General features: G+C 40.2%; 2 protein-coding genes across 8 annotated transcripts in view; one reads left to right on the forward strand and one right to left on the reverse strand.

The window, feature by feature from the left end:
* ABHD12 (abhydrolase domain containing 12) overlaps positions 1-5,862 on the forward strand; it is a 124,520-nt gene extending 118,658 nt beyond the window's left edge. For all 7 annotated transcript variants that reach the window (XM_031951007.1, XM_012540099.3, XM_031951010.1 and 4 more), the window contains 3 exons: positions 243-321; positions 2,166-2,293; positions 4,106-5,862. In XM_031951007.1, coding sequence (XP_031806867.1) covers positions 243-321; positions 2,166-2,293; positions 4,106-4,154 — 256 coding nt within the window. In that variant the 3' untranslated portion in view covers positions 4,155-5,862. The remainder of the gene's footprint in view (positions 1-242; positions 322-2,165; positions 2,294-4,105) is intronic.
* A 1,838-nt stretch (positions 5,863-7,700) lies between these two features.
* Positions 7,701-26,840, reverse strand: part of PYGB (glycogen phosphorylase B) — a 70,303-nt gene continuing 51,163 nt past the window's right edge. Inside the window, exons 16-20 of the mRNA XM_031951005.1 lie at positions 21,744-21,885; positions 19,076-19,283; positions 17,095-17,229; positions 14,131-14,197; positions 7,701-10,577 (exon numbers count right to left, since the gene is read on the reverse strand). Coding sequence (XP_031806865.1) covers positions 10,425-10,577; positions 14,131-14,197; positions 17,095-17,229; positions 19,076-19,283; positions 21,744-21,885 — 705 coding nt within the window. The 3' untranslated portion in view covers positions 7,701-10,424. The remainder of the gene's footprint in view (positions 10,578-14,130; positions 14,198-17,094; positions 17,230-19,075; positions 19,284-21,743; positions 21,886-26,840) is intronic.

Genomic DNA, 26,840 nt, shown 5'->3' on the forward strand with positions numbered 1-26,840 from the left:
TGGATTATATTTTGAAGATAAATATTAAGTTGGAATTTCTCTATCAAATCAATTTCATGTTCACTTTTTTAAAAACTGAAAGGTTTAACATATATTATTGTGTAGACTCAAATAGCAATAATTGAAGCCAAAATCTCAAATTCCCCATCAGAAACAACCAGATAGTAACTTTCTGTGTCTTTTCACAGTTACTAGAATGCTTTTTTGTTTTATTATTTATAATTTTTCTGTTCTTATTACAGTGTGAAATACATATCATGCTCCTTGCTAATTCTTCATGCTGAAGATGACCCTATTGTGCCATTCCATCTAGGAAGAAAGGTATGTGATCCTGCTTGGTGGCTTGGGGGGAACAGTAAAATGAGGAGCAAAGAGTAGAAAAGATCAGTGGATTCTGGCTTTAAAGCTTAGAAGCATTCTAGACAGCACGGAGTCCACGCCCCTTATTTTTCAAGTAAAAAAACTGATTCAGGAGGGTTCAGTGGCTTATCCAAAGTCTCAGAGATAGTATTTGAACCCACATCCTCTGACTTCAGAGCCAGGATTTTTTTCCCTGCACTAGGTTGTTTTAAGAGATCATTGTATAAATGATTTGGGGCTTTAAGCTAGGGAAGCTAGAAGGTGGGGTGCTCTGCTGTAGCTGCTATTTCAGTGAGCAGATTCTTAAAGAAAAATGAGGCTTTAGGGAAAATTGTTCTTACTAAAATGGTAGATATGTTTGGAATTGGTGTGAAACTAGAAGTGGACCCTAGCCTCTCCCCAGCACTATATGAGGGGAAAGAGAAAGGGAATAAATAGACAAAATTGCTGATGTTAACAGTGGGAATAACTAAAGAGTAATGAGAGCATTTTATGGATTGAATTTCACTTAAATGGATATTGTGGCAAAATGAATTTAGTTACATTTATATTCAGTATTCTTTTCCTACGTCCTTTTTAAAATAAGGAATTGTAATCTTTGCTAAGTGGTTTGTAGACTATGGAAAGACTGGTAGATGCTAGAGTTCGTTTTTTAAAATTGTATATACATACACATATGCATATATGTGTGTATATGTATGTCTTCAAGGAAATAGTTGACTCCTTGAGTGATAAGAATAATTTAAAGATATTCATTCACAAATCAATGCAACTTGCTTGTTCATAAGAAAATTCAATTTTTATTTCTAAAGGCAAGAAGAATATGATTACAGTGCTCTATGGCAGACCTGTATGTTGGCTAGAGGCAAAGGGGGTTTAGTTTAATCTCTACTTTCTAAGTAAGTCATTCCCTGATGAGTGAGATGGACTATCTCCTTTAACATCTCAAGCTAATGGGTATAATTAAGGAGGTTATTCTTGTATGCAGGGTATTGTTACAAGAATGGCACCTCAGGAGATTGGTTTTACCACTAGTTCACAATCCCCTACCTAGAGGAGAGGTGTTTCTAACAGGAAAGAGTTGATTCTGAAAAGGAATTCTGAAATAGAATAGAAAAAGAGAACAAACGAACATCTTCTATAAATACAACTTTGCATTAAGCCATCTTTGATATTCAGAAGGGAGCTGAAAGTTAGAATTATTCTCCTGCTCTTGTGCTCTTTGGCTGGTGAGGTAACAGTGTGGGGCATCTGTTATTACACCCACAGATAACCTTTCTTGTTTATCCTCAATGTTCCAATGGACCTCAAGTATGTTGGAGAAACTGAGTCAGGATTTTCTTTTCAGGTGATTCACTAGCAGTGCTGGGAGTTTCTTGACTTTCATTTCAGTATTTTTAGCAGCATGTTATCCTTCTTTGAACTTGATTGTCCCTTCCTTATCTGTTTGGGAAGTGGTGTGATGGAAAGAGGTGAATTTGCTTCTTGGCTTTTATATAGCACAAGATGATTTCTAGGAATCACTAGGATTTCTCTAAAATAGCTTAGATTTCTTCCTTCTTTCTGTTTTCAAGGGAGGACAAATTCAGATGAATAAAATAGCCTGGGGAATGCCTAGTACTCCCCAAAGAAATAGATTATATAAATAGGAAGTTTTATTGTTCTTAATTAAGTTATTCTTAACAGCATTGCAGGGTCTAGGAAGATACTCTCCACTACCTGCTGTCTCTTGAAGCTCATAGATGTATTACAAGTTCAAGTGCTCTACTGTTGTAAATTTACTCATCTCGTTTTCTGGTTCTCAGCTTTATAACATTGCTGCACCATCTCAGAGCTTCCGGGACTTCAAAGTCCAGTTCATTCCATTTCACAGGGATCTTGGCTACAGGCACAAGTATATATACAAGAGTCCTGAACTACCTCGAATATTGAGGTAAGAGAAAACAGTAATAGGGTCTCTTCTTCATTGACTTCAGGTTGCAACCCAGCCAAGAAAAATAACTATGTGAGCCCATCTAACAAACAGGCTAGCTTCTTGGGGGAGGGAAGAGGCTGCTTGTAGTGAGCTATGCCTATTGTAGTGGATCACCAGCAAAAGATATTTTATGTTGTTTGAAATGTGATTATAAAAATTATTTAATTATTATTTCATAATAAAATAGCCATGACCATAATATAATTTCTCTCAATTGTTCCTTATGGCAGCCCTGAGATAAATCCAAACATCTCATTAGATAAACACCTTCATGAGTGGGATGCAGATAATTATCTAAGGTTTTAATGGGGTGTTGGGGACTGATGATTGGGGTGACATATCCCTTTAGTTGGTTCCTTTTTTCCTTCTCTTAGGTACAAGGGGAAATTTACTCTAAACGGCTCCTGAAAATGACTTTCCTCCTGCCATCCCCCCTTTTTCCTCCCTTCCTGTCCTCCCCACCATCTTGTTTAATCGTGTCTAACTTTGTGACCCCGTGAGCCATACTGTCTGTGTGGTTTTCTTGGTTTGCCATTTCCTTCTCTAGTATTTTAAAGCAAACAAGTGGCTTGCCCAGGGTCACACAGCTAGTACGCACCGAGGTTGGATGTCAACCCCAGCCTCCCTGACTCCGGGCCCAGGGATGCCCCCCATTACCTAGCTGCTTCCGTTTTGTACAAGCCCCCAGCAGCTCTGGTGTGACGTACAATAGTGGCTTCCAGACTTATCCTGTGGCTGCCCTCCCCTGCCTTTGCCAGCCTTTCCTCCTGGACTTGGGCACTTCTGAAGTGTGACGGTCCCCTCTGGCCACATTCCTGTGCTCTGGGGCAGACTTGCCCCAGCGTGTAAGCCTAAGGATCAGGTACAGAAGTTCAGCTCTGAGTCTGAACGTAAGATCCAGAGGTGCCAGTCTGACAGTGACACAACAGAACGGCAACCTGACCTCCGAAGCCAATTGCAGCTGCCCGGTTGGTAGAGAAGGGGACTCGGCCTTTGGTAGCCTGCCGTGCGGGGACCAGGCTCAGGTACTTTGTCTCAGCCCCAGAGCCCATCCCATGCCTGTCTGCTGGGCCTTTGATAGTTATTTCTGGCTGCCTCTGATTTGACTTGTGAAATAGCTTATCCCTCCAGGCGGAAAGCACTAACAGGCAAGACTGGTACTTCTCAACTTCATGCTCTGTAACAACTAGAAGTGAAAATGAAATTTCCTCTTCCTCCATTTCCCTTCACTACCTTACCAGAAAACATTCAAATGCCCACAGATCACCTTTTTGGCTTAGCTTTTCCTGGAAGTTGTTTCCAGAAGAGGTGGAACATCCTGGATCTGAATTTAATTTAAAGCTTAAACAAATTCAGAAAGAATTCTTAAGATTTCAGAAGTCATAAGTGGAAGTCTGCATTTCTTTGTTAGCTGCCTTGCTAACATGGTACTATAGAATTACATATTATTATAGAAGCACGAAAAGGGAAAGGAAGCAGCATTAAATTGTGCCACTGTGTGCCAAGCACTGTGCTTTTAAAAATGGCTCATTTGACCCTCACAATAACCCTGTGAGGTAGGTGCTATTATTTTACAGTTGTGGAAACAGAAAAACAGTTTTAAGTGTGACTCGTCCAGGTCTCACAGCTCGCCAGTGTCTGAGCCCAGACATTTGAACTTAGTTCTTCCCACCAACTACAGGCCCGGCGTTCTCCACATTTTCTCATCTGGTTGGCCCTTGAACTCACTTGCTTTGTATTTTTGACTCTGACTATTTTCCTTTGGTCTAGGGAATTCCTGGGAAAATCAGAACATGAGCATCATGAGCTACGTCATTGAGGACTGGCTATGTGAAAGCATGAAGATCTCTTCCCCTCCCCCCATCTTTTTCTTTCCCTTTGGATCAGTCCACAATCCTGGAAACTGTCAGCAGCAGATGAGTCTAGCTCTCCGGCATCCACATTGCTCAGGAACCCTGGCTTTGTCATCAAGCTTGCCTGTGGAGGGGACTCGACACGATCTTAGTTGGTTTGTTTAGCCCTGGTAGGAATGGGAGGAAGCTTACACAGAGCAACTCAATGTGACCCCAATGGACCCGAGGATCCAACCAAGTGGCTGAAAATATGAACCCTTCTCGGAAATTTAGAGTGGATGATGGATGATGGATGGCTTTGCTCCTCTTAAGTATAAGTTGGCCATGGTGGACCTGCCACCGCTTGGTTGATCCTACTTCTGTCTGGCTTTTTAGTGGTTGATTTTTTGTTTTTGTTTTTTACAATGGAGACTTCATTCTCTATTCATTTTCTCTAGAAGCCCAAGAAGATGAAAGGGACTCTTGGTGTCTCAGAACAAGGACTTCAACCTCTTACTGAAGGGGCATGGTAGGAGATTTGAAAATGAAGGATTTATTTGGAGTTCTTCCTATCCCTCCCTACTATACCCATAATGAACTTTGGATGGTTTTTTTTTTATTATTTCTCACCCTTTGCATACTTGCACTCCATGGCTACCACTTTCCTCTCTTGGGGGTACTTTTGCTAATTCACAAGACTGATTATGGTGATTTTTTTATTTGTACTTCTCTCAGTTCATTTTCCCTTTTATTTCTCTCTTCATCCTTCTTACTATTTGGGTCTAAACTGAACCTTTACTTAAAAATAAAATAGTGGTGGTGATCTGTCTTCGTTTTTCTCTGCAAATCTAGAAAAATCAACCACACTAAGCACTTTGAGGCAGAAAAGTTTGTACCTCGTACAGTGTCCACTAGACTACTTTGCCCTGTGGTCTTAGCTACAAGGTTTAAATGCAGAGTGAGCTTTCCCAGCTTTAGGATTTTAGTCTGTCTGCTTAAGCTGGGGCAGAACTTGGCTAATGAATGTGAATGGAGTTTCCCCGATCGTCTTCCTTCTTTTGTCTTAGGCAAGACTCGAGTCTCTAATCCAGTACGTACCAGAAGCACTCCATATGGGGAAGGCTGTTCTGCACAGTGGGACAGGAATATTCCAGATTGCACATCAAGTTTCCATTTCTTTGCAATACTGGTCCCAGTGTGAAGTCTTGCAGCCTTAGGCACAGAATGCCCATTTCTGCAGTTGTATATTGAGGAGCATGAGCACATACGCATGCACGGGAGTCCTAGCTACAGGTGCATAATGTCTATTTTTAATGAATTTTATGCCATAAAAAGATGGAATATAGTTTTGGCCCATGTTACTTATGAGCTATGTGCCACTTTGCTACTTACGGGAGTTATTTATTGCACTGATAGATGTCTATCGTCCGGCTTTTTTTTGTACAACCAAACCAACATTCCATGACATGCTGTTGCTTTCATTAGACACCTATTAAATAAAATTCAACCTTAAATGAGAATATTGTCCATCTTTCCCAATTAACAAAAGATCAGATTCTCCAAAGCATGAACCTGATAACTGTTTAAATTTGTCACCTACAGTTGCAATCATTAGGCCAGTATTGTGTATTGAACTTTAAAATCTCTCAAAGAAAAAAACTGCATAATTTTAATAAAATTGTCTTTGGATCACTCCATTGTTGACTCTGACCGTTTTGTGCTTAAGTACACATCTAATTTTTATGATCCATTCTTAGACCTTCTCCTCATCCCCCAAGTAGTTTCAAAGTACCTGTACAAGTATAGTACAAGCAGTTTCATAATACTTCATAGAAATAAGACTGCTGGTGGGGTTCTTGAAACTTGATTTATATTATAGCACATTAGGCTTGTGTGGAAACAAGCTTATTTTATTCTGGGATTCCAGTATAAGCCACTTTCAGGCCAGAAAGCAATGCCATCTATTGCTCTGAAGAGGAAAAAGGGGGAGAGGCAGTAGCAGTACAGTGGACAAGACTTGTGGGACCAATTAATTGCATATGGGAGTGGGAGATGAGAAAGTCATTAAAGTTAGTGATCCTTCAACGAATGTCAGCATAAAACACCAGCCTGGACCTAGATCTCACTCAGGTCTGTTTTTGCTTCTGCACGTGTAAAGTGACTAAGCTGGATGGACTTGTTCTCTAAGGTTCCTTCCACTTTATAATTCTTGAGATCTATATATCTACTGTAGTAACCAGACATATTCTATCATCTCCTACCATTTTTTCTTAGGGCTATAATGGCTTGTCCTCTTATCCGTCATAAGCAAATACCACCTACTTTAATAATGTTTTTGATGTTTAACAAAAAAGCACTGAGACATTTTAACTTGGAACACAAAACAGTGTGGTAGGGTTTCATAAGTCTGAATGTTTATACCTCTGTCGGTAATTTTTTTTTGGGGGGGGAGGGGGGGCGAGGGGGGAGCAATGTCAGCAACCTAGGTCCATGGTGGGCTTTGTTCTTACTAATAAAGATACCATTGTAGTATTACTGCTGCTAGCAAGATCTGAGTAAAGCGTGAATAATCAAAAGATCAATTGTTCTATGTGTTAAATGGTCTGTTTCTTTGGATACAAAAAAAAAACCATTAGTTCATATTGTGAATAATTCTTGATTCAACCTGCAGCTGTGTGTATAATTTTAAAACAAGAACAAGGCAGTTTATAGATTACATGTTTAGAGTCCCCCATAGCATTCCTTCATTAGCAAGTACGTATAGGGACTGAAGTGAAAGGGTGGAAAGGTACTTGTTGGGAAGGGAGGATGGAAGAGGTCCCAGGAATTATAACAGAATGAAAACATTGCTACTGAAATCTAAGAGCCCATTTTCTTCCAACATTACATAATTCTTAATGATGGCTTAATCAAGGAGACTCTTTGAGTATCTGCTTTTCAAGGTGCACACACACAGAATTTCATGAGCAATTGGTTGAAATGTCAGAAGAGAGGCTTGATTGAAAAGTGGGCACCTCATCAGTCTGGGTGTCAGTTTTGAGAAAAGTGGGTTAATTCTCCCCTGGGGCAGGAGTGGAGCTGAGGTTAAAACTAACTTATCACTGAACTCCACATTTGCCCACTGAAGTCTGAAATTCTCCAAACCTCTATGATTACAGCATGCTTCCTTGATGCAGAGAATCGCAACTTCAGGTGGGCTGCTCTCTCCCCAACCTAATTTCCGCTGTCGCCACTGCTAGGAGTGAATTTTCAGCCGCAGCCACTAAGCCAAAGCAATGATGAATCGACATCTGCTGTCCTCCATCAGTGTTGCCCTCTGGAGCCCAAGGGGGGGGACGCTTCATTAATGCTTTGTGGCTGCTTTGCCTGTTACTAGGTTTAACTGGTCCTACTTTAGGTTTTTCTCTTGTCACAGAGACAGGCTAGGCCTGGTGATAAGTGGAGGCTGAAAACCGTGGAAGAGAACACAAGGCACTGATGTAACAAATAGGATTTTGGTTACGTATTTAAAAAAGCAAACGAGCAGTCTAGGATATGTGTCCAATTAACCACTGACATAATTGTTTAATCAGTTTCTCACACACAAAGACAATAACAGTGATCCACTACATACAGAGTGACTTCACACATACAGTGCTGGCTTCATGGAATACAGAAATCTGTGTACACAAGAGTTTGAATGTAGCCAAGATGGAAAACATTTGGGCTCTGCCCCAGGGCCAAGCCAGGCTTTAGGATCTTGCTTAAATCAACCCCAGTGAGTTCCTGGAACAACAGTCCCCCCTCGGGCATCCCTGACAAGGGAATGCCCCATCAGGAAAACCTCATGGCCCCAAAATACCAAGGGTCTGGTCTGGCTTGTTAAATGGCTATTCAGAAACAAAAGGATAGAGAGATAGGAAGGTAACAGGTATGTGTTTACCCAACATGCAAGTAAGGAAGCCTCCAAGAATAAAGGCTTAACCCTTAAGGAATTTAAAATTTGAGTTTGACCCCCTAAAACTGGTTCTCTTTCCAGTGATCCAAAAAAAGTTAACTGCAGCTTTTTCCATACCTTTTTCTTAGTGGACTTTGATTACTTTGGGAAATCAATCAGTATGAGATCTACTCTGAAATGTCATATACTTCCACTAGCCACAGAGAATGCTTTGGTCTTGGTTCATCGTGGAGCGTGGGAAATACAATAGAACAAACACACACCACATTTGCTTTCAAATCAACCTCTCTATTTTCCAATTCTTTGTCACTCCGTTATGATGTGGTAGAAAATAGTGGAAAAATAGGAGTTAAATCGTGAACTCATATTCAGATTGGAAAAAGGTAGAACATTCAGCTCCTTTTCCACTAAAGGAAAACAAAGTAGGACTTAAGTTCTCCAGAAATGAATTGGGGAGAAGCAGATCTTGTCTAGATTAAAACCCAAAATGTGAACCAATGAGCTAGAGGTCCAGCTACCTCAACAGGATAGCCCTCAATTACTTGCAACTGTCATTAGTCAAGGCATGAGCCAAGTTCCAATACACCCAATAAGATCGTCATAGTTGATGGGTATCTGGGTGGGCTTACCAGTATCCAGACAAGTTTAAGATATTCGTGGCAAAAACTTGTTTATACTAAGCTAAAAAGTAACGTTTTTAGTTGGTAAAGAAGGGAAAAAACTTTGTTTCTTATTTTTTCAAGGAAAAAAAAATAAAACCCAGCTACTCTTCAGTTAAGTAGTCTTATCCTTAAAAATAGTATGCAATCTCTGTTTCTACTAATCGGAGCTGTGTTCTTCATGTGGTACTGCTTCTTTCTAGGAAATGATAGCCCTGATAATGACCCAGAGAAGAGGACCAGTAGCTGCACCATAGCCATCTGGGGACCAAGGGAGCCTCTCTCTTGAGCCATAGGTTTGCCTGTTTCCTTATTCACTTGCTGGTCCTGACCCCACACGAAGCTATAGCTATGTTTTTGTTTGCTTGTAGATACAAGGCAATGGTAAGAGAATCTGCAAGAAGAATTAAGAATTTCATGAATTTTTGCAAGTTCTAAAGATGTGTTTCTGACCAATATGGACCTTCAACTAGGAAGAAAGTGTTTAGAGATACAAGAAACAAGGGAAATATTTAATATTGGTGAATTTATGCCACTACCCAACATTATTAACTCAATCTTTAAGGCAAACTGCAGCTCAGATCAGTAATGCTTCCTGATGACAGAAGTTACATGACTGCTATAGGAATGGACCAAAAGAAGAATCTGGGTTTCTGGGGAAGCTGGACACTGGAATATAGAGTTCCTGCCCCGGTCTGCTAAATATCTCTCTTTACACAATGGCACCATGAGATTTGGCCAGCAGTGCACCTATCAGCACTTTTTTTTTTTTTTTGGCAAAAAAAAAAGGAAAGATGCCCATTTTCTACCTTGTCACAATCTTCATTTTTTTTTCAATTGAAAATATAGATAATTGGCAGTTCTTGAGAGATAAAATTATTTCCCTTCCTGTTCATTTATACAAAAAGAAGACTACATAGATTATAACATGCTATGAGAATATTAATGATTTCATTTAACTACAAGGTCAGAAAAGACACTGGGAATGGAGGGGAGGTAGAAGGGAGAGCGAGAGACAGAGACGGAACGTGTGAGAGAGACAAAGGGGACTATAATAGTCCTGGATCATTTCCAAAAAGTCTGGCATCCAATGCTGCATCTGATAGGCCCTTCCAAAGCGCTTACTGATATGCATATTCTCCTATCTCAAGACCATTTTGATATAGAAAACAGGTGTTGCAATGCAGAGCCCCAAACCCAAGTGCACAAGTCTTCTGGAGGGAGGAATAGGACAACAAGCAACCCCAGAACTATGCGTGCTAGCAAGCGGGATAAAGCTGGCAGAGTAACTACTCCATCCATCGAGCTACCTGTCAAATGCTCCTATTACTGAGGATTTTTCTTCACAAAGCTGCTTTTCTTTGGGGGTGGGGAGGGAGAAAAGGGGAAAAATAGGAAGGAGGGGCACAAATTCCTAAAGCACTCGGCACCTACGCTACCTCACTAACTCGGAAGCACAGGCACAAGCCATGCTCTCAATCTTCCCTCTAAACATCACCACCATCACTTCCTTCTCTGGAAAATACTATTTTATAAAGTTAAGACCATCTACTGGTGGTAAAGTGACTGCAAACTGCATTAGGTGCAAAGTTAACTAGAAACCAGAAGCACTTCCACTCATGAGTGCACTGTTACCAACAGGACCTCCCCGGCGGAACAGGCTACTCCCTGGGAATGTTAGGGGGTGGGATCTTCACATCTGAGGGCTCAACACCCCATATCTCCCTGGCGTATTCAGTGATTGTCCGGTCACTGGAAAACTTTCCGGAGCAAGCAATATTCTTGATGACTTTCTTTGTCCACTCTTTGGGATTCTGCAGAGCAAAAGAGAAGATAGAAAAACTCATCAGAATGAAGTCTTTGGCTACAAAGATACAATATGTAGGAATAGTCCTACAAGCTGTACTTTTGGTTCATGAAGCAGTTTGCTGGAAGGTGAAGAGTCCCTAATGCTTATGTTTATTAGACTACTACTAAATGGCATGGCTCCCCAGAATGAATCCCAAAGGATGACCAAAAAGGCAAATGGAAATAGTATGCATGGCCTGTATACCTCTATTAGGGGAGGGAGTGGGCACAGAACCTAGAAACTTTAGGCAAGAAGTCTCTTAAAAATCATAAACTCAATTCAAACTTAGAGTTCTTAATGAGCGCCTACTTCATGCCCATTTTGTACTACGTGTTCCAGGGGACAAAGTATAAAGTCTCTGCCTTAGATAAAGTTAAAAGTTTTAACTAGAAAGACAAGACATCTTAAAGAATTAGATAAAATAAAGGTGAGATATCAGTATAGAAAGAAAGAACTAGGAAGCATTTAAGAAGGTAGAGCTTGAGCTGGCCTAGAAAGTACTCAGAGAAACTGACTGAAATTCTGAAGAAAACACTAAGAAATGTGAGGTTTTTTCTTTCCAGCCCAGCTCTGTTCTTCACCCCTAGACTCAAGTCAGGCTATTTAAGAGGCCAGGGGAGCAGCACAAGCAAAGCTGTGGGGGTCATAATCAGCAGGTGAGGGGGACAGTGAAGAAGGTGTTACAGTTCAGGCCTGACCTGAAACCCAAATCAATTAGGGAAAATGAAACTCAAATTCCTTATTCTGGATCTTAATATATAGTTTAGGTAGATGTTTTCATAGCAAAGGAAGTTAAAAATTCACCAACAAATACAACTCTTTTTCCCCATGGACAGTAGGTAGGTACATAGCGTAGAGTGCTGGGTCTGAAGCAAGAAGACCTAAGTTCAAATCTAGCCTCAGACACTTATTCCCTGTATGATCATCTGTCACTTACCCCTGTTTGCCTCAGTTTCCTCATCTGTAAAATGAGCTGGAGAAGGAAATGGCGAACTACTCCAGTATCTTTGTCAAGAAAACCCCAAATAGGGTCACACAAGGAGTCGGATATAATATAAAAATGGCTGAATAAGAACTTCTCATGACTACAAATAGTGAAGGAAAGTTAGTATGTCAGCATACAAAGGGATGAAGCTTTGGTACCTACTCCTACTACAAGATCATATCACCTTCCTGCTTCACTCTGAACTACAAGGACACAGTCTGTGGTTACCCATTAGGAGAAAAAAGTGTAGCTTGCTGATCTTTTATATCAAGATTAGGCCCTAAATCTAATCGCACACAAGGCTGCCTGCAGACAGCAACAAACACTTTAAAAAAAAAAATGCATTTTTTTACAGAAACTTTTGTTACCCAAAATATGACAAATATATAAAAATTCTGGCACAAAATCCAGTCAGACTTTATATTCACTGCCCTGACATTCTTTTTAAATCATTTTCATTCCCATTGTCAACCTGCTAGGCTTTTAAAACTCTAGACGTCAATTTCTAAAGCTTGGAGAGACTAAAAGGAAAGACACTAAGCAGCCAGAACCTTTGCTGTTAAGAGATTAGCTGAAGTGAGTCAGGTAATGTCAGCAAAGAAGATCCTGGGAAAAACCCTAAGGCTTAAAAGACAGGGCATATTACACTGGAAGGAGAGCCATGAGGAAGGATGAGATTTTTCTTCCTGGATCAAAAAGGAATAAATAGGAGCAATAAATGAAAGTCAAAAATAGGCAGATTTTAAATTGACATAAAGAAAACTTCCTTCCTATCAGAGCTCTCCAACAACAAGTCTACTATGTGCTAGGCATAAGGGATACCCATCAATGTGGAATGGCTGCCTCGGGAGGTGAGGGTACCCTCCTCACTAGTGGAATTCAAACCCCCTGGGTCTTTTGTTCTCAAAGAGAACCATAACATCCGGGAGACGATGTCCTGGCGGCCTTTTTTATAGCTTCCATAAGTCATTTGGTTTGCTCATCTACAGTGAACTCATTCACACCTATCAATGCCATGCTCACTTTCTCTTAGCCAATTTTGCTTGCTTCTACTGATCTCCAAGATAGGAAAAAAAGAATCTGAAAATAGCAACCATTCTTGTAATTCTCCCTAGACATTAACATAAAAACAAGTCATGTGGCTATAGAAAGGTGTAGTAGAGTGACTGCTATTTAGCCTATTCTCAATTTTGTGTATATCGCCTCGTGCTTATATAAGTGCATTTGCTTCCTAAAGTGATTCTCCTCCCTCTAATTTCTGTCCCCTTCAATGAACTTGTTACATCACTCACTTCCCTGCTGAAAAACATACAGCAGCTTCTTGTTCTACATTCAAAGTTCTGACTCTGGAACCCAAAGTAGGAAAGTTGTCTAGTCTTCATCTGTCTGTTCCTCTAAGTGTACTGTCCAATCTAGCCAGCTTCTTTTTTGCTGGCTTTTTTTTTTTTTTTTTACTGACTCCCAATATCCATTTTTGTTTTCATGTCTTTGCTCATGCTTTTTTCCTAGGTGCTTCTCAGGCCAAATTCCAAGGCTGAGACTCCAGCTGAATCCTTTGCTAACTTTCCTAGAACTGCAAATGAAGACATTTCCTTTACTATTTCTGCAGCACAAGCACTGTTTTGAATTGTTCGCTAGCAGTTTCATGTATGTAAATGTGCTTCCTTAATTAGATTTCCAGAAAAAAAGAGACCATTTCTTCTTTTTTTTTGTATATTATATAGTATCTGGCACAGTGCTGGCAATATTTTATAAACAATAAATTATCAAAAAGTGAATGAAGAAAATGTCCCTCCGCTCATTTTTACATCTACTTGGTGGTATTGGTTACTAAAAAAATCTAGTGAAAATATACATATTGAGCTGAGAGAATCGTTTCCAGCACTACTAACAGTACAGTATTTAGAACTTTTGTTATCATATTTACAACAGTTCTAAGGGTGAATATTGGTATTAATCAGCTTCCCTTTTGTCTGAGAACCATGAGCTCAACATATTTACTATGCCAATCCTAAGTCTTCAACTGAGATGTGACAAATCTCCCTGCTGGGCTCAAAGACAAGCTAAGAGAAAGAATCCCAGCTAGTAACAATGCCATGAACAGAAGAGACCTGGGTGGCAATGAGATATAAGAATGGGGGATGGGATGGGGGGAGGAGGTGATTTCCATATTGCTATGGATATAATGAGTGGAAAGGATTTACAGTCTCAAAGGAAACATATTAAGCTGATCTTCTGCATCCAATTGTATAACTCAGGTCTATGAAATGTTCTCCAAACTCTCTAGCAACCACATTTGAGGGTTATAATCTATTTGTGAAAATATCACTTTAGAGACGCCTCTTTGAAAGTGAAAGTAAATAAATAGCAAGAGTGAGATGGTTTGGCTCTGCCCTTCATATTGGTAGCTGGCCAGGAGACCAAACAAAGGGCCTCATAAGCTAGACTACATATGGAAATATCTCCCAACAGACTACATGGCTTTCTAAGCACCTCATGACCCTAGGTTTTCAGAAATAATATGCAGTATTACCCTATATAACTGGTCCACTTTTGCTTGGCACTCTATATAGGCTTCATAGTCAGCAAACACTTTAAACCTGAAAACAAAAAAGATTGTGATTAGAACTAAGTTGGATAAAGTAAAAAAAAAAAAAAAAAAAAAAATACTTGGTAAAAAATTTTATCCTATAATAACAGGGACATGTGTGAATGGACAAAAAAAAAATCTAGTTCTTTGAATTTTTGACACCAATTCTTTTTAAAACAATCTTCATTTCTAAAGAATTTAAGTGTACATTCATTAGGTATATAATTTTTGATAAACACCTTAAAGTTAGAGCTAAAAGTAGTTAACCTAAGTGATAATGTTCATTAAATAAAAGCACTATTACAAACACTTGAAAATCTTGAATGTTTCATAGAGAAGAGCTTTCTGATTATGTCAATGATACCTCATACATAACCAATTTTTTCAATACTTGAAAAGATCTGAGGTAATACTGATGTGAGTATTCTCTCCAATGATACATAAAATATCCTAACCTGGTATTATTCTCTCCCAGGTAAATTTAGTGTAACCCTTGTACTAAAGACACACAGACCAGGCCCATGCTAAAAAAGCTTGAGGTCATTTTAATAACCTGATAAGACATCAAAGTAGAACTTTAGTGGAGAATGTCATGGCTAAAGAGCCTACATTTATTAAGTTAATTTTTATTTGGTCCTTTAGCTCTAAATATATTTGCTGAGCTTAGCTCCTGGGTATAAAATTAAAGTTTTGGAGCTATTTAATTTGCCAAAGGTTAGCTATTAAATAGATCTGTTAGTTAAGAGGCACAGTAACAGAGGAAAAATAAAGATTCTAAGCTCTAGCCAGAAAAAGTTAACAAAAGAGCTAAAGTTAACAGAAATTTAACTGACTAAATACATTAACCAGTGAATATGACTGATGTCAATACTAGTTATTACTCACATTTAGACTTTGGTTGTGCAACACAACACCAACCTAAGAGTGCCTCAGTACTCATTGTTAATTGGTTCCACAAGGCACAAAGAGGGCGAAAGCCATGCGTAACCATATGAATTTTCCCACAAGGAATAAATCACAGCCAATTCTCCGTACCCAATTCTCCAAAGGGACAAGGCTTACAACTTGGAGAAACAAGCCAGCCTTGCCCAGCCCTGCAGGGCTCCTTTCTGAGAGGACTGCAGCCTTCATACTCTCCCCTATCCCACAATGTCCAAGCTTCCTCGGGGGGAGGAGCCCTGGAGGTAAAGGTGATGGTCCTCCTCCAGGCTGCCAGGAGTCCTGGGCCCCCTGCCACTGTGCTACTTGTGTAGCTGCTCCTGCTGAATATGTCTCCTGCTCTGTGTCCCTTCCAGTTTGGATGTTTGGGGAGCTGGGAGACTAAGGTGCAACCACATCATCCTGCAAGAACTGCTCTGTGACCTACCTGCTCATGTGAACCACCTCAACACAGTGAACCACACAGCACAGTGGGCTCCAACCTAACAATTCCACTTGAGGAGTTGCCCATGGTTGAGGGTAATAGCAGATACAGGAGGGTCTGGCCAACCTCACCTCCCTACTGTTCAATCAAAACAGTCAGCAAGTGTGACAAACGCTAAGAAAGCAGTAAGTGTTGAAGCTTGTTTTTTTTAAATCAAAATGCCTCGAATACAAAATTCGATGACTTTCAAAACAGACAAGTGCTGAACCACCACTGTACTAATACTTTCTTCAGAGATATTATCCATCAACTGTTTACACAATTAGGGGAGACTATGACTAAAATTTCCACTCTAGGAAGGATTAAGGGAAGCAAAGATCATTCCTACACTTAAAGGCAAGGGTTCTTTAGCTGAGGTTCACAGACTCAAGTCCATGGAGAGATTTTTGGGGTCTGTGAAAATGAATGAGAAAAATTCCAACTTTATTTTTGCTAAGCTCTTGAAATTGAAATTTACCATTTCCTTCTATTAAAAATTTAAAAAGAAACATTGTTTTGAGAAGGAGTCCAGGACACATGAAAAAATTAAGAGCCTCTGCACGTAAAGCTAAGTTATCAAGCCCCAAAAGCTGGTGCTTATAATTAGGCCCTTAGTTTCAACAATAATTTTCAGTTGTCATTGCCTATACACACACACACACACACACACATATATAAAATTATTATTGATCCTTACAATAACCTGGTGGGGTAGACCAGGAGTTGCTGCAACAATGATAAAGGAAACAGGAGTGAAGATGTGTTCTGAATTGGGTAAGGTTTCTACACAAGTCGCATGTGGACAGGAGAGAAGGCAGAGGGAAAAGCTGTATCCATGACAATCACAGCTTAGACTAGAACTTGGGCCATTTATTCCCAAGACTAAATGTTCTGTCACAAATGTGGCCTCTGAGTAAATGTCAGTGCACAATTATAACTGTGACATTCTCCAACATCACATATCAATTATTACTGAATTAGTTTTTATTGGGGCCATGTTAAGCCCCGCTTCTGGCAGCTTGAGGTTTACCTATATAAAGGGAGAAATGATACAGAAAAAAACACAGCTTTTTCATCAAAATTCAGATTTAAGCAGTGCAGCGAATAGAGCACCAGGCCTGGACTCGGGAATACCTGAATTCAAAGTCAGCCTTAGACATTTACTAGCTGTATGACCCTGAAAGAGTCACTTAAGACTCTTTTTGCCTCAATTTCCTCACCTGTAAAATGAAGATAAATAGATAGAGCCTATCTCCCAAGCTTACTATGAGACTCAAATGAGATATCTGTAAAGTTCTTAGCATTGTCTGGTATACAGTAGATGCTGTATAAATTGCTCATTCCTTTCCTTTCTTTACTCCTCAATATTCTGTCAAGTGTTAAAAGAGATACAGATAGAATGAGCTAGATATATAAAAAAGCATTTTGCACTCATTGGGTTATAGTTGGGACTTCAAGCCAAGGAAATTTCTAGACAAGTGTGAAACTAAAGTTATATTTTCTACCTGTCATGATACATTAACATGTTCACTACATCCTTGAAGCAGTCAGGCTCCTTAGGAGAGAAAAATCCACTGCTGATCTGGTCAATCACTTGCTTCAACTCTGGGATCCGGTCATAGTACTCCTTAGCATTGTACCTGCAGGGGAAAGAAGTACAAATATCCTGATGTGGACATGTGAGAAGATCATATGAACGATGATAGGCTCATGATCAAATATGAGATGTCTTCCTTGAAATATTAATTTCTACTATGTGTACATGAGGGCATAATGCGAAGTTTCCCAGTATTTCCTCCTCTTTTGCAAACTTCTATTAATTAAAACACAAAGTATTTTCCAAGGACTATGTTAGGCTTCATGTAGAAAGCAGGAAGGGCTTCTAGGAGGTTGAAGTGAAGAGAAGTGCACTGAGCCCTCGGAGCCACCAGTGCAAAAGACATAAAGAGAAAAGTACAGAACAGAGGAGACCAGATGGGCTAGGTGTATGTGTGGGAAAGAGGAAATAGCTATATTCATGCTTCCTTTGTGATATTTATGTTCTGTGGTCTTTTCTTTAGCCAAAACCCAAGGACAGGAAGCATTAAAAACGCCACATAGTGCATAGGTAAAATTTTTTTATATTATTCCAAAACCAGATTTTGCTGGTCTCTGAGGGAAAAGCCTTACTATGAAGCTGTTTCTGCTCAAAAGGCTTTAGTGGATTCACTTAAAAGACAACCAAGTTCAAATTCCTCTGCCTTCCAAGGCCCTCCACAATCTGGCATTATTCTATCCACTATCATGTTCTAAAGGATTTAACTCTTTCATCTCCGGAACACAGTTCCTGGCTCCCTTTAGGATTCACTATCTTTACGGCTGAATCCCTCAGGCAGCCTCCTGCTTCAGGATATATTGATTTTAGGAGTTTCCCATGATTACTCCTCAGGCTATCTCATCAGCTGCCTTCCCTTTCCTCTCCCCCCCTTTTCTAGTATAGAACCAAAATCAAACAAAATCTCAATCCTGCTCCTGCTCCTTGAAAAGGTGTGTGTATCCACCTTCCTGGGGCTCCACTCATTATCATGAGACCTTTCCAAAATAAAATTTCCCTCCCTAACTCTCTCCTAAATTTATTACCTCCCTCCTAGCATGGAAGCTCCCCAGGGCAGTGAGGTGGTACAATGGACAGAGAATTGGGTTTGAAGACTGAGAGTTCACATCCAACCCAATGACTCTGGGAAAGTCACTCAACCTTTGCCTCAGTTCCCTCAACTATAAAATGGGGACAATAAATGGAAGCACCTACCACTCTGTTGTGAAGAATAATGTCTGATACATACAAAACGGGTTCTATATAAATGTTTTTTTTCCCCTCTCTCCCTCCCTTCTTTTTGAAGGCAAGTACTGTCCTTCACTTTGTGTATGTATGTCCAGCAAAGCACTGTACTAGGCACCCAGTAATGTTTAATAAATTTATTTTTCTTTCATTCATTATCCTATTCTACTCCCTACCACGTATTCAATGTTTGAGCCAAACCGACGGTACTACAAACCTTCCCTGAATCCTCTCACCTTTTCCTCTCCTATCATACAGACGGGCACCATCTAACCTAAATGCCCTCTCTCACAAAGCCCGCTCTGATGCCTCCCCACTGGTGGTACCTTTTCCCACACAAACTTCATAAATCCATTGTTTTCTATGGGCTTCAGGGGTCGTCCCACACTGTAACCACCATGTTTGCCCGTGCATGTGTCCTATCCTTAGAATGCTAGCTCCTGTAGAGCAGCTTTCTCTAATCTCAAGTCTGTCTCTTCCAGTGATCAATGCAGTGCAGTGCAAGTAGGAAGTTAATATTTGTAAAATGCCATTCTCAAGCTTAACCAGCATATGATTACTTAGAACTATAAAAACAGCAAAGATGTCATACTTTATGCAACAAACAAACAAACAAACAAACAAAAAAAAACGGAGGAAAAATAACTGAGCAATGGAGAAGCTCATACCCTTTCTTGTCCAGGGCCTCCACATCCTCTACTCTCATACCAAAGATGAAAAGATTCTCTTCTCCAGCTTCTTCAGCCATCTCCACATTAGCACCATCCATAGTTCCAATAGTGAGGGCTCCATTCAGCATAAACTTCATGTTTCCTGTGCCTGAGGCCTCTGTGCCAGCTGTGGAGATTTGCTCTGACAGGTCAGCTGAAGGGATCACTATGAGATAAGATGAAATGAAAAGAGCAACATAAAACAAGTTGAGTTCATTCAGCCGTTTTTTAACCATGGTTCTTTCAAACCTAGTTTATCTGTCATTCCTAGGTCTACCAGAGAAATAATTTACCAAAACCAACGCTGACCAAGAAGAACTCTATAAGAGGGAACTTGATTTCTAAAGGTTTTTAATCCATCAGCAAAACTATATTTAAAAAAAAAAAAAAAAAATGGATTCCCAGATCTTCAGAGGGCACATTTTTTAAAAATTACACACACATACACACACACACACATATACACAGAGAGAGATAGATAGATAAATATAAACAATAGAGATGGCATTTTTAGTGGTGAGATACTCGGAAGATACAAGAGATGCAGGGAGAGATGACAATCCAACACAGAATATTTCTTGTTTGTTGGCATTTTCCATGACATGGCATCTAAAGAATTTATACCAGATCGAGGAGCTTATCCCGGGGTGCTCTTAATTAGAATTTTTCATGATGTACATGATAGAAAATTTGCACTCTACCTTATAGTTTTCCCCAACATGCTGACAAGAATTGTTCTTTTGGCTTTTTGCTTTATTCAGCACATCTTAGTTTGCTGTCATTGTTATTCAAGTTTGACAATAAAATGTCAAAGAGAGTACTTTATGTTATATTGCTTCTTTCCAAAGTATTATTAGTAATACTGATATAACAAATAGCCAGATCCAGCCCTTCCTTAAAGATGAAAAAATTATATTTGAGAAAAGAGGTCATTACCAATATCACAACTAAGACCACATCAAAGTTTCCCGAAGAAATTTTCTTTGTGAACACAAGAGTTAGCTGAAGAATAAAAGATAAAACTCAGGCAGAACTGTGAATACCACCATTGAAGATTGGCAGTATACTTAATACTACAGAAAGCAATTCATAATCTGAATGCACAAAGAATTACATATTTGAATATGTTCCTTTATTTAGGAAGCCTGCAAAACTGCAACTAAAAGCTTATACTTAGTGAGCTGATAGCCAAGTGAAGCACCTGGAACTGAAGAGATAACTAGGAACTTGAAGAATTCAAACCTTACCTCAGCTTCTTACTAGATGGTGCAAGTAAGTCACTTGCCTGCCAATATGTGTCCTCATACTAGGAAAATTAGGATTTACATTTGAGATCTAGAGCCTTCATCAACCTGGAAGAAGTCTGGAAGAGTATTCAAGGTCATCATGTATACATCTGATGCACATTCATAAGAGCAATCTCAAAATTCTCAAAACTCTTTCAATCCCAGCTGTGAATTCATAAGAACCAGTACAAATGGCTGCCAGAATCAGAAGTAGCAGATGAGGGCAGATACTGTAAGAATAAAAGAAGCATCTAATCTCTGTGAAGAATTCAAAAGCAAGGAAGGTGTACAGAAGGAATGAGAGGGATTTCAAAAAACTCTGAAAAACAAAGTGATGTCCCATGTTAAATAAATTTTCTTGGTAAGAAGCAGTATGGCTATATATAAAGCAAGCCAGGTCAGACCTGACTGAGTTTTCCTTTCCTGAATTCACAAAGGAGAATATTTGAGGAAATTTCCATCCAGTATGAAACACAGCAACACAAAGCTATTAGGCATATTTCTGCTTTATTGCCTTTGATGGTGGCTTCTCCCCATGTGAAGGGACACAAGAGAGATGGGTCTAAAAAGAGAACCAAAATGCAAAAATGGGGGGAAAACCAGAAAAACTGGAAAAAAAATCAGAGGAAGAAAAAGAGAAATAAGGGATGAACTTGAAGGACAAGAGACAGGAAAAAGAACACCATGAAATAAGAGGAATTCAGTGCTAAGGCAGGATGAAAATGACTGTCCCCATGGCTGTCAAGTACTCTTTTCTGACCTTTGGACTCCTGGTTTCATTTGGGCCCCAGGTTAAAGTTCATCTTCTACGGGAAGCTTTTCCTAATTCTCCTTAATCTAGTGCCTTCCCTATTGATTATTTCAAATGTATCCTATACAGAGCTTGTTTCTACCCAGTTATTTGCATGTGGTTTCCTCTACCAGACTGAGAGCTCCTTGGGAGCTGGGGCCGTCTTCCACCTTTCCTGGGACAGGACAGCACAATTCTGGCACGTAGGATGCTTAATAAATGTTTATTGCCTCACGAACAATTCTGATATTAAAATGCTGATGTTCCTGCTTGGTCATGCCTAATCTGCTAGTCAAGGATGAAATTCTTTCATGGTAGACTAGAGGACAGCTGATGATTAGCCTTTCAAGGTTAGCACTCAAGAGGCCTAGGAAAAAACCTTCTCCACCCTTAAGTAAGGCTAATCAAGTTTAATCAAAAGTTAGTCCCAGAATCTTGGACTCCATATTACACTTGCCAGTATAGAATATCTTATTAAGAGTTGTTTCCAATTGAACCTGAAACCACACACACACACACTTTATTTCAAGTTAAGATTTCCAAGTTCTACCTTTTTCAGCGAAAGATACTCGATAATTCTCTAAGAAGATCACTTTAAGCCTGTCTCCAACAACTGGATCTTTATTGACAACATCACCAATGGATGTAACCAACTTGATGATCATTTTAGCCATATGATAACCAGGAGCAGCCTGCAAAAAGATAAAGATAAGATAGCTTTAAAAATACATGGAAGGCAAGAAATCATTTAAGAATGAGAAAAAATAAAAAAGCAAGAAAACTAGTTTATCAGGATAAATGCTTACAAAGCAATAATTTTCTCTTGTAGGAAAGTGATTATGAACTATCATTAAAATAAAATGAAACACTGAGGATACCCTCAAGGAATCATTTCAAGTTATCACTTGACTTTTAGGATCAGAAAAGCAGTCTGCATGTGAAAACAGCCAATAAATGCACATGAACTAATGAGCACCATTTATTAGAGTAATGGTTCACATTTTTTAAAGGAAAATGATATCCTCCTTTTTCCCAGGAGCAAGTGATTGACTCTCCTCCACCAACTCCACCCTCCGGGATGGAGGGAGGAGGGGCAGTTGGGGGCAGTGACAGCACCAGCACCTCCCCCCCAGCATCCCCAGTATCCAATCTTGAGTAGGCTTCAAGAGGGCTTAATGAAGGCCAAAGAAAAGGGTGTGGACATCTGGGAGCTTCAACCACTTATGTTTCCTGTAATTTCCCAGTCTAATGCCTCAGGTCAACAAAGTCGAAGATACGCTCCTTTTAACGTAGAAATCATTAAAGATCTTAAAAAGGCCTGCACTAATTATGGGGCTACATCAGCTTATGTTAAGATGCTGTTACAGAATTTGGCTTTCGAAGTCTTGACTCCTGATGACTGGAAACTTATATGGGTATGCCTAGAACCTGGACAAAATTACATGCGGCTTTCTGAATATAGTGAGGTCTGTAGGATACAAGCCCAACAAAATAGTCAAAATGTTGTTCATGCTGCGATCACCTATGACCTACTACAAGGTATAGGTCCATATGCAGACGTCACAGCACAGGTTAATTATTCAGTAGCAGCATATGAGCAAATTGCTGCTAATGCTATCAAAGCGTGGGATTCGATTCACAATAAAAATGATAAAGGTGAGGCCTTCACAAAAATAATGCAAGGGCCAGATGAGCCCTTTGCTGACTTTATGGGGACGTTTGCAGACTGCTATCACAAGAACTAATGGGAAAATCCAACAACAGATGTTTTAATAAGGCAACTTGCTAAGGAAAATGCTAATGAGGTGTGCAGAAGGATTATTCTAGGACTGCGTAAGGATGCTCCTTTAGAGGAGTTCATAAGACGCTGTGCCACAGTGAGCACAAATGCCTTTTATAGCTAGACTATGATGCAGACTTCCCAAGATCCCAACATGGGTAGACAGGGTCCCTTCCAGCAAGGGACTTCTAGAGAGATACGTCAATGCTTTCAGTGTGGTAAAGTAGGGCATCTGAAAGCTCAATGTTGGTATAGAGGCAGAATGAGAAAACAGGGTGGGAGAACAAGACCCAGTATCCCATGTCCAAAATGCAACAGAAGCTTCCATTGGGCCTCAGAATGTAGACAGGTTCAGGGAAACGGGATGAGGGGCCCAGCCCCAGGGCCCCAGGCAAAAACACTTGGGGCATGATGGCAGCCAATGGTGCACCCAGAGAGTGCCTAGACGGCCAATACCCCAATATGACCAATCAGCCAGGAAGCCATATGATGGCAGAAAGGGATTACACAATCAATCAGCCAGGAAGCAACCTGATGGGAGAAAGGGATTACAATTAAGGAGAATAGAGTTGTATGCAGCTGAGACAACTGAGATACCCCCTGGAGAGGTGAAATCTGTTCCTCTCCAGCCTATGGATCCCTTGCCTCCAGGCACAGTAGGCTTGACCATTTTACCTCCTGAGAGTATGTACAAAACAGTGTCCATCCACATACTGATGTGGGAAACTGGGGAATGTGTAGATAATATCCCAGTCACCAATACAGGCAGACAGTGTGTGACTTATCAACCAGGAGAAATAGTAGCATCAGGTTTACTCATACAGAATCCTAATAAGCAGCCTGGTGATAGTCACCCAGATTCTGATTCCAGATCACAAAATCCAGCAATTTACTGGACAGTAGCTGTAAACTGACCGACCTATGCTCACAATCTATATAAATGGCCTTCCACTGGAAGGATTGGTAGACACTGGTGCAGATCGGACGGTCATTAGAGGTGCCAGCTGGCCCAGTCACTGGCCAAAGATTAAAGCAGATACCTACATGTCTGGTGTAGGAGGATCAATAGCAGCTGAAGTGAGTGCTGCCCCTATGAGATGGACTTTTGAAGGCAAAACAGGAGTTTTTACTCCTTTTATAGTTGAAAAAATCCCCATCAATCTGTGGGGAAGAGACGTTTTACAGCAATTAGGGTTAAAAATGAGTACTTCGGTTTTTTAAGCAGGGCTGCTGTTGAAGGCCTGCCAACACTTTCACCTGTTCCTATCCAATGGAAAACTGATACACCAGTGTGGATAGAACAGTGGCCCTTAGGTAGCGATAAAATTCAGGCCTTATTAGATATAGTACAGGAGCAGCTTGACCAAGGACACTTAAAACCTTCTCTAAGTCCTTGGAATTCCCCAGTGTTTGTTGTGAAAAAGAAATCTGGAAAATGGAGGATGTTAACGGATTTAAGAAAAGTGAATGAACAGATGGAAACTATGGGAACTCTTCAGTCTGGACTTCCATCTCCTACTCAGTTGCCTAGAGAATGGCCTCTTTGGGTCATAGATATTAAGGATTGTTTCTATTCTATCCCTCTGGATAAGGAGGATATGAAAAGATTTGCCTTTTCAGTGCCCAGCGTTAACTTAGCTGAGCCTTATAAAAGATATGAATGGACAGTTTTGCCACAGGGAATGAAAAACAGCCCTACTATGTGTCAAATGTATGTTGCTGCTGCTCTTGCTCCAGTAAGAAAAGCATTCCCAAAAGTTATGCTATTACATTACATGGATGACATTTTGGGATGTGCACCTGAGGAACAAATGTTAGAGGCATGTCTACAAAAGACCATAGAAACACTAAGGAATTACAAATTATACATAGCACCAGAAAAAATTCAAAGACATGCTCCTTTTCAATATTTAGGATATGAAGTATACCCTAAGGTGCTTACAATTCAAAAACTGTCCTTAAGAACAGAAAAGCTAAACACATTGAATGATTTTCAGAAATTGATAGGAGATATCCAATGGATGCGACCAGTGTTAGGTTTGACTACCTATCAGTTACAACCGTTATATGACATTTTAAGGGGAGACAGTGCTTTAAATTCACCACGCCAGCTTACAAAAGAAGCTCAAGAGGCTTTGAGAAAAGTTGAACTGGCTTTATCCAATGTGGTTGAAAGTCACTCAAAAACCCTTGGAGATATCAGTTGTTGCCACACAAGAGGCACCCACAGCAGTCCTTCATCAAGGACACAGTGTGATAGAGTGGGTGAACCTCCCAGCACAACCAGATCAAAGCCTTACACCCTACCCAGTGCTTGTGGCTAGAATTTTATTAAAGGCCACTAAGCGAGCAGTACAATTATCTGGGACAAGACCTGATAAGATATACACCTTTTATACCAATACACAAATTAATGTGTGTTGTGAGGCCATCCCAGAGTGGCAAATTTTATTAGCCATGGCTCCAAATTTTTTACATGGGTCTCCATTAAAGATAACTAGACTATTACATAATTGGCGATGGACTCTTGAAGAAAAAGTTTCTAAAGTTCCTCTTCAAGGACCAACTATCTTCACGGATGCATCCAAACATAATATTTGTGCTGTGTACTCTCATGATCTAACAATAAAGAGAGTAGTCAGAACTCCTTTTCAGTCCACTCAGCAGAATGAATTATGACGATCATTCTAGCTCTTACTTATTATCCAGGAGACATAAATATAATATCTGATTCGGCCTATTCAGTAGGTGTGGTACAAAGAATTGCCACAGCCCAAATAAAATTTGCAGCCTCTAATATATATCAGCTCTTTAAGAAACTTCAAGAGCAAGTGAGAAAGCATCCAGGTAAGATTTATATCTTGCATGTCCACTCTCATAGTGGACTTCCAGGTCCCATATTTGATGGCAATTCAAAGGCAGATAGCCTTCTAACTATGTTGGTCAATACCCCTTTATTCCAGGAAGCCCAGGCATCTCATTCTAAATATCATCAGGCTGCTCGAGGTTTACGTTTACAATTTGGAATAACAAGAGGAAGCTAGGAGCATAGTAAAAGCCTGTACGGCTTGCCTTCCTTTCCACGCTCCTACACTGCCTCCAGGGAAGAACCCTCGTGGTTTGAGACCCAATGAAATCTGGCAAATGGATGTGACCCATTATAAATCTTTTGGTCGTCTGTCTTTCATCCACGTTGTGTAGACACGTTTGGATTCACTTTTGCAATGCCAGCAGCAAAGAGACAGCCAGTGGTCACTGAATTCCTCATACAAGCATTTGCCATTATGGTGTGCCACAAGCAATAAAACAGACAATGGTCCTGCTTATACTTTGAAACATTTTGCACACTTTTGTGCACAGTATAAGATTTTACACACCACGGGCACACCTTTTAATCCTCAAGGACAGGCAATAGTGGAGAGGAGAAACAGAGATATTAAGACACTACTCCAAAAACAAAAGAAAGGGGGAGCCACAGGTAACCCTAGAGAACTTCTAAATCTAGCTCTTTATACTATTAACTTCTTGATTTTTGACAAAGATGCACTGGCTCCGCTGACAGGTTTTATAACCCACGGAAGGTCAGTGTCCAGTTGCACAGCTCCACTATCTTTAGATAATCGCCAGGTGATGTGGAGAGACCCAGAAAGTGGTGAGTGGAAAGGACCAAATAGGCTAACTGCTTTGGGGAGAGGGTTTGCTTGTATCTCTACAGGTGGAGAAGGAATCAGATGGGTGCCAACGAGCCATATTCGCCTTGTCCATCTGAGAGATGAGCAGACCTTTGAAAAACAAAGGAGAAAACCCAAGAAATATCGGGTGGTGCTGTTGCTGATTGTGCTCACCATTGAAAGAGCGTGGCAGTTA

Source organism: Sarcophilus harrisii, chromosome 2 (assembly GCF_902635505.1).
Source record: "Sarcophilus harrisii chromosome 2, mSarHar1.11, whole genome shotgun sequence".
Lineage (NCBI taxonomy): Eukaryota > Metazoa > Chordata > Mammalia > Dasyuromorphia > Dasyuridae > Sarcophilus > Sarcophilus harrisii.